This window comes from Centroberyx gerrardi, chromosome 22 (assembly GCF_048128805.1).
Source record: "Centroberyx gerrardi isolate f3 chromosome 22, fCenGer3.hap1.cur.20231027, whole genome shotgun sequence".
Lineage (NCBI taxonomy): Eukaryota > Metazoa > Chordata > Actinopteri > Beryciformes > Berycidae > Centroberyx > Centroberyx gerrardi.
The window spans coordinates 20898180-20907132 of NC_136018.1; the positions used below are offsets into that span (position 1 = coordinate 20898180).

The following is an 8953-nucleotide window of genomic DNA, read 5'->3' on the forward strand; positions in this document are numbered from 1 at the left end:
GTGCAGTGGCGGATGAAAGCGCTGAAAAGTACACCCAATTAAACGCCTTCCTCTTGTGTGTGTCTGATTTTGGGTGACAATGGGGACAATGGCGCCGGGGGGACAATGGAGGCCGTTGGTGACAACTGGCCGAACGCATTCAGCCTGCCCAGTGAATCCCAGTCAGGTTCCCACAAGTGAGTGCTTCCTCATTTCCCCCAGGCAGAGAGTGAAACAGCAAGCCAAGGGAGTGAGGAGGGAGGGGGGGCAGGTAGTTTCCCTGGGGAGCGCCAACCTGTGTGCTTCCCCTCATCCCTCATCCCTATCCATCACATTGGTAGTCTAGGCAGAATGTACATGAAGCAATACGATAGGATACGATAGGATACGATAGAATAAGATAGGATACGATAAAATAAGATAGGATACGATAGAATAAGATAGGATACGATAGGATACGATAGGATACGATAGAATAAGATAGGATACGATAGGATACGATAGGATACGATAGGATACGATAGAATAAGATAGGATACGATAGAATAAGATAGGATACGATAGGATACGTTGGGATACAATCAGATACAATACAATACGATCCGATACAATAAGATAAGATACGATACAATAAGTTATGATACGATACGCTACGCTGCGATATGATGCGATGCGTCGCGATGCGATGCAATATGATACAATACGGTACAATGTGATGCGATACGATGCGTTACGATGCGATATGATGCAATACAATGTGATGCGATACAATGTGATACGATACGATGCGCTACGATTGCATCGTTCATATAAAAGCTCATATAAAAGCACCGAAATTGCCATACATGTACAGTTCAATACCCTGAACATTTTGGGTGTTTTTTTAGCAGCTTAGCTAGTACACACACATTCAAGTGCAGATCAACAATGGAATTCCAATGTTTCATCTTTTGACATTGTATATAGAGCAAAATAAATAGAGTGAAGTTAAAAAAAAGGGAAGAAGAGGGACAAAAAAAGAATAACAAACAAACCAAAAAAAACAAAAAAAAAACATCCTGCCCCCTGCAGTCATTTCTTATGGCTTACACAGCACATCCCATACCACTGCAGCCACAGCATTTCACAATATACAGTAAGACAGGTAATACCGTCTTAAACTCAGTGAATCCCTTGTGGTTGCCCTGAGGCTTACAAGGTCGTCTGTCTACACCTATTATTATATAGGAATACAATAAACTATTCAGATCATCATAATGGCGAATTCCATGATATTGTATAAAGAAATACAAGGGAACTGCAATATTAAAGTAGTAATCTGTAACTTTTTCATATAAATAAATGTCCGTTTTGCTGTTCTCTATTGCCTATTGATACCATACAATAGTGATTCAACCTATAGCCAGTTCATGAAAGCTTTGCGTTGTTTGTTTGGAATAAAGAGAAGAAGGTAGAAGAAATATAAGAAGCCACAGTGTCTTAAAATAGTTCCAATTCTGAAAAAGTTCAAGGCATCAAACTGTACTGTACATGTATACCAAGCTTGGTACTTTTATGCAAATCACAGTGATTTCACTTCTTTCTTGCATATTTGGCTTGGACTATTAGCCGACTTCATCTACATCCCTCCAGGGCTTTGTTGAGAGCAACAGAACGAAAGAGCTGCGATGGCGGGATGCAGATAAGACCCGCTCAGCTCAGCGTTACGCAACGGCAGTCACATGTAGCGCGGCAAACGTATGTTTAACGGCATGATGCTGCGCTCGCCGGTCCTTATGAAGCGATGCATGACACAGCTGAGGGCGCAGAAACAAAGGGCCTCGAGAGCGTGCGGAGGCCATGTTTTTGCTTTCTGTAAAGTAATGGATTAACCCCTTAGTCGTTCCCTTTTTCGACGCAATTAAGATCCCAATCTGAGGGAAGTGCAAAACAAAGAGGGCATTAAGGGTCGGGGAAGAGGAAACCCGTGTGTGTGTTTGTGCGTATTTGTCTGTGTGTGTGTGTGATCACGCATGTCTTTAAGGATAGGCTCTGGTGCTTACATAACACTGAAAAAGCCACGGCGCCAGTGGACTATGTGGTAGTCGCTACAGCCAATCCACTTGTGTTCTTCCATTGCAGCCAAGCCATCCGTGACTGTTGGCCCCCCTGGAGGGTTTTAACCAACATGTCTCTACATCGAGATACAATAGGTTGGAGATGAGATGGGGAAACCTGGTCGAGCCTGGGGGGAAAATGCATCGTTCACTCCACTTTGCTGTTGCTCTTAAGAAAAATCAAAGATATGAAAATAATGGAATAATGGAATGGGTCTTAAAGTGGTAATCTGTGCAATCAGTGCACTTTTTTTTCATTTGTCTCCATCTTTGGTGCTCAGCACTCATTGCTGTGGTGTTTCTGCACTGCACTTCCCAGAGATCACCTGTCAATCAAACAGTGTGTCCAGTACTGTGACGTCTTTTTCCTTGGATTTTCTGTTGATGCAGTTTGAGTTTCTCTTTTCTTTGTCTGTTCAGCCATGGTGGCTATCACTGCTCATGCTAACTACCCAGTTCTTCTTCTGTTTATTCCAAACAAACCGCAAACGTAAAACGCATCACTTTTTTTCCTGAGAAAGACCTACCAGACGCCCAGAGTTTAGAACAACTTTCATGAATCACTATTGTGTTATAGTGAGAGTAGCGAACCAGACATTTTTTGATATGTGTCACAGATTATTACTTGAAATCTTTCAGTGTACAGTAGAATCTTTCATCATTGTATCCACCAAATGGCAGATGTTGCTTACATTGCGTATGATCTGCCTGACAGCGGGCGAGTCTGGGGCGTAGAGGATCTGTCCCATCAGCATGGGCTTGATGGACCTCCACACAATCCTGGTAGCAGGGTTGGACTCCAATTCCCTCATCAGGTCACTGCAGAATGGAGCTGGGGAAGGGGCATGGTTGTGTGTTATTTTCCTATAGAATGTGATCAGTATGGTTACAATGCCTGATTTAAAGCTGCACTAGGCGACTTTGCATATTGCAGGCTCCAACTGTTTGAAAAATGTTACCTTCAATACCCAGAAATCCTCTAAGGTGACGTCAGCAAACTACACACAGCATGCTCTTGTGGTCAGTACCTTCACTCATCTGTCTACTCACTGGTGGTGTTGTCCAAAGTGTCGTGACCCTGGGCCCTGGCACCATTGATGCCCAGGAAGGCCTTGTAGTTGTTGTCCTCATACCAGTTGAAGGAGGTGACCCGGGAGAAAGCCCCCTCACTGTAGCCACAAACCAGGCTGGAGGCGGCCGCCACCAGCTGCCTGAAGGACAGACTGTCCCGGAACAGAGGAGTCAGGACCTGGAGAAGCTCCCTGGAACTAGTCCTCTGGGACAACTGTGGAGGGGGATGAGATACGATGAAGACAAGACGAAGTGAATAATCCCTGTGGGGAAATCTTGTCATTGAAGCAGCAAAATAATCATAGGATAAAGCAAGGAAAATAGAGTATAAGAGTAGAGAAAATGGGGCGTATTAAACATAATCAACAATTCTCTCATGACAAGAACAGTAGAAATATATGAATGAAAGTATGACAAAATATGAGTTACAACGTTATGAGGGTGTGCAAAATAGCAGATACCAGACATGGAAAAATGTAATGAAAAATGAATGAGAACATATGTACGATATGAAAATATAACAAAAAATGAAACATATGTAGTATAAAATAAGAAAAAAAATAACGAGACATACAGTATGCAATATATACAAATCACCTTATCAAATCAACTTATTTATACATGGAGGTAGCATAGGTAGTGAATTGGAAGGTTAAAAAACACAATATTTTGTAACTTTGCCATATGCAATCACCAAATAAATAAAGCCTTTTTCATAGTTTCAGAAGAGAGAGTTGCCTTGGTTTTGTTTTATCCTTGTTGTGCCACAGAGTTTCCCTATTTTCCCAAATGGCACTTCTAGAGAAAGATAATTAATGGAAAATAACTGAGTGGCTTCACGTCTTCTGTCTCGCCAGAGACAACAGTCTGTTGGAACAGGATGTCAGGATGTCACTTCCACAGAATGTCCGTTGGAAACATCCACAACAAACATGCAGTATATTCACACACACGCAGGCATATTCACATCCACTGAATGTACAAAAGGGACACCGGTGAAGCCAGGAGAAGCAGACGAGTTAGAGAAGGATTTTGAAGCTTGAGACAACTGAGGATTGTGCAAAAGGAACTGCAACTCCATATCAGGAAGACGTCCCTAATATTTTGTACATTCAGTGTATATGCACACACACACACACACACACCATTTAATCACCACTGGGGTCTCATTAACCTGTGAGTGCAGAGGTTTCACCTGCCCCTGCAGCTTCAGGCTCGTCTCCATGGGGATTGCCCCATGATGTATCTGTTTTTGGAATCTACAGGGGCCTGGGCTGGATTTAGCCTTCCTCGTACGCACTAAATGATATCCCCCCGCTGTCTGTGTTTGCGTAAAAACTCTAGGCGAGAGGAAGCCACTGTTTCCTGAGAGCTAAAAATACGAGGCGGTGAACTTTTGAATGGAGGTAGATGGGAGCGGGACGGGGCCGTGCCGTACCTCTTGCAGTTTTTCCGAGGCGGCGGTGACGGTCCGTACCCAGAAGGGAATGTCAATGCCGTCAGAGTAATTGTCCAGTACGCGGGGAAGCTGGGAAGAAACACAAACACATTATTTTTAATATGATTTTTTTTTTTTAGACATTTCTGTTAGACAGCAGCAGTTTCAATTTCTCAAAAGTAAGACCACATTTCCCATAAACCCCATTGTATTCTGTCATAAAGAGGATGTTTCTACTTGTTTTGAAGAGCCAGAAGAAGGATAAGCCTAGCAACATAACAGCCTTGATAACAGCCAATATGCATTCTGACTAGTTAAGCTAACGTTAAGTTGAAACTATGTAGTTAGAGTTAGTTTTGTGCCCTAAAGCAACATCCCTTTGTGACATAAAGCAATTAATTTTCAGAAAATGCAGTGTAGATGGTCTCATTTGTTTTATGGTAATGATACAAATGTCTGAAAATGAATGTGTTAATGATTTATTCATGCTAAAATGCTACACATAGCACCTTAGCATGTATAGAAAATGCCATGAAATCCACCGTGACGCAAACATATTTTCGCGGATATTTAAGTCCTCATCATTCATTTCTTATGAGTTTCCCCCCCGCAGCAGGGCCTTAAATCTGCTGAGCACTGCTCGGCAGTCGCACGGCCCACATCCTGAACGTACAGCAGCTCGAGTGACAGTTTCTCCTAAGGATCTGCTGTTTTTGCCCGACCAGAGATCTTCCAGCCAGCTCACAACACAATAGGCTAAAGGTCCAGGAAGCGGCACGAGGCCAAGACACTGAACAGCCAGGGGAGACATCCTTCCTCTCCAACATTCCTCCCTATCTCTGATCTGAGAGGTGCAATGTGTGTGAGTGCGTGTGCATGTGTTACAGTTCAACCAGTTTTTGAAGGCTGATACTGATATTTTTGGATTGAAGCTGATGATAGTCAATATTTTGTGCCAATATGCAATGTCCTCAAATATGAATTTGCCATTTTCATGTAAAAAAAATTATCTAAATTCAAAGTACTCAGTGTTTCCCCAAGAATTGTATTCTTGTCAAGGTGGAAAAGCCTCTCAAATAGCAGTTATCTATTATATACAATCTGATCAAAATGTCACATATCAATTCAGGTTCAGGGCTTCCCGTAATAAACAACCACACTGGTTGTTTATGGGAAGTCTGTCTAGGGAAGGTGAATGAGTAAAGCGCTCCACCCCCTCAACAGTGCCAGTAATGACATGCGCCATGTTTCTGAGAAATTGGCCCATAACTTACCTGATAAATGATGACAACATAGACACCAAAATCATCCATTTGTCCCCAGTAGTTTGTTAGCTCTGGTGCTCCATGCTAACACTTTAGCATACAGTTGAGTGATAGTAGGCTCCATGCTAACACTTACGCATACACTATGTTGAGTGTTTGTGAGAAAATGAGAATTTTTAAGCAGATGTAAAGCTAAATTATGTAAGTAATCTTAAAATAAATGTGGCTAAGTCTGGCAGTTTTGTGTAGGAGATTGGTAGAATTTGCACAATATGATGCAAAAGTAACACTGTTTTTAACAATGAGGGACTACTTCTTATGATCACTGCACTGTGGATGGATATGTCGCTCAGCTAAAATAGTTCCAAAAATAAACCTAGTCAGTCACACTGAGTTAATGATATTTAACAGTAACAGTTTTTTTTTTTACTAAAAGGTCATTCTTCTTACTTTTGATCATGCTAACAGCTTACCATCATTCAACATAGTGTATGCTAAAATGTTAGCATGGAGCACTGGAACCAAAGATCAGGGACACATGATTTTGGTGTCTATGTTATCATCACTTAACAGGTAATTTAACCAATTTAACCAGCAAGACGTGATACTGAATAGCTCCAGTAGAAGACTGTGGTTGTACTGTAAAAAACAATTTAGCTTTTTGCTGCTACGGCACGTTACGCAGTGTCAGCATAGGTCCTACAACTGGAACCACTTGGCCCAGTCCCATTTCTTGATGCCCAGAGGAAGAAGAAGGCAGAAGGCAATCATAAGGACGTTGTAGCCCCTGTTTCACTGTCAGAGCCAGTGATTACTAAAGAGAGGAGTGTCTCTCCACTAAGCTCATTACTGAAAGAGGCCAAGTCTGCCTGCTCAGCTAATGCTGACGACAAGCTCCCTACCTCATTGCTCCCAATTTAAAGCATGCTGGCAGGGTCGTGAAGCATATACACTCAAAATTTAGGCCTTTACAGATAAATGAGTCCCTGCTCAGAATTCAATAAGATCTTGCAATGGATTACTCCAACTCAGTAATGTAATTACTGATTACTTTCAGGCACTTTTGGATTAGTTTGTTTCCAAACATTATGAAATTACTGAAACAATAAATCAGAGCTTGAACTGGATTTTTATAATCGTCTGCAGCCATTATTATAATCTTTATTTGAAGATGAGAAATACAATATTTGTGTCTAAAATATCATATCATCTAACCCAAAAAATATCTTTTTTCTCTGTCAAACATTATAACCTGTTTTTCATAAGTATCGAATTACAGATAAAGAATTAATTTCCAAAACGGCAAAAATTTACCTGAACATCTTCTTTCATTATATCTAAAATATACATTATATTTGTAAATTTTTTGGCATTTATCCAGAGTGGCAGTATGCAGTGGAATAAGTTTATATTCCTAAAAAAAAAATAGATGTAATATTTTTTTCCATTCAGTTCACAGCATCCTGTCTGTCTCCTCTCACTGTGAATCAGAGCCCTTATGAATGTAAGTTGTATCTTTAGGCCAAACAGCTGTTTATCCATCATGACTCCTGACCTTGAACATACTGTGTGTCTGTGTGAGCTTGTAAAGTTTTGACCCAGATGTGAATTGAACACAGCCTTCTGATATGGAGTCAGACGTGAGCAACCATGCAACCACGAGCTCATACAGTGAATGTACAAAATATGAGGGACATCTTCAAAGCTTCAAGATCCTTCTCTAACTCCTCTGCTTCTCTTTATCTACATCTCCTCTTTTGTGATTGATATACAGTAGCCTAGATTTAATAAGGGAAATCAATAAGGGATAATGGCTTCCACCAGTGTACTTCATGAAAAGAGTAAGTCTCCCTAATATTTAGTACATTCAATGTATAATAAACAAGGCTGATAAGATCCAGTAATATAAAGGTTGGTTAGCCTACATCATTTGGAACAAATGTCTTCTTATTTAACTTGGCAGTTGGATGAATACATTAACAGGGCGCACAGTGTAACCAGAATTGGAACCGGTTCACTTTAATTAGATTGCTTGCTAACTATTTTTGAAAGCCATAAAATCCCATGTTGCTTTACGCCAGCTCACGCTCAATAGTAGCCATTCAGCCAGTAGTTGGCACAGCCTTTACTATAGCTTTGACCCATGCAGATCTTTGAAAATAAGTAAATAAACAACATGGCACCATCCCAAATGGGACTCATCCAGCCACAGCCCTGCACTGGCCTTTTCTATTCACAAACTAACCGGATAAATCTGCCAATTTATGCATATTTGAATCATATTGATGGCTCTATAAGCTTTACATTGACAGAGAAAAATGGATATCTTAAAATGGCGCTCTGTCATGGACGTGAGCAATATGTAAATGTAGAGTGGGCTCTAACAGCTCTAGGAGCTATAGTAAGCTTCCTGTGGTCAGTATGTAATCTGGATTATAGTAGATGGAGTTTCAGTTAGCCTATACAGCTGCTCTGGGGGCAGATATAATCTCATGGGTTGAGTTACACCTCAACTGGTGGAGCCAAAGAATCCTGTTTCTCTGGCTAAGTAGGTAAGGTTAGTTTTAGACTGAAGCCCAGTGAAAAAGGCAAGAGGTGAGAGAGGAGGAAGCTATGAAACCTAGCGCTCTGTTACTAACTGAAAAAAATGCAGTTTAGCCATACTAAATTAGCTAAGTAAGCTAGTTAGCCTAGCTGACCTTCCAAGTTCAAACCAAATTAGGTAAACTAGCTAGCTGCTGACCTTCCAAGATCATGAATGGATCATGAATGAATGAATGCAATGCAGGCTACATATATATACTGTATATAGATATATATTACATGACATTACATTCAAGTGAGAACTGTGGTTCTCTGAGGTTTAACTCAACCAATAAGATTATTTCTGCCTCCAGAGTAGCTCTGATTTTGAAAAATGTTTGTAGAACTAAAACTCTAATCTTCTGGATTGTGCCACAGTTCAATATGCTGTTCAGGGATTCAGGGCTCCATTTTGGCCTCAATTTTGGTTTAAAGGATAAGGCTGGTGTTTTTTAATGCATTGCTTACCGTCAACAAATCCTATGCAAATAACAAAATCATTATTTGCATAGGATTTTGCC

General features: G+C 40.9%; 1 protein-coding gene across 3 annotated transcripts in view; it reads right to left on the minus strand.

The window, feature by feature from the left end:
* Positions 1–8953, minus strand: part of abca4a (ATP-binding cassette, sub-family A (ABC1), member 4a) — a 47725-nt gene that overhangs the window by 29985 nt on the left and 8787 nt on the right. For all 3 annotated transcript variants that reach the window (XM_071924079.2, XM_078291277.1, XM_071924078.2), the window contains exons 7-9: positions 4585–4674; positions 3126–3360; positions 2768–2907 (exon numbers count right to left, since the gene is read on the minus strand). In XM_071924079.2, the coding sequence (XP_071780180.1) occupies positions 2768–2907; positions 3126–3360; positions 4585–4674 (465 nt within the window). The remainder of the gene's footprint in view (positions 1–2767; positions 2908–3125; positions 3361–4584; positions 4675–8953) is intronic.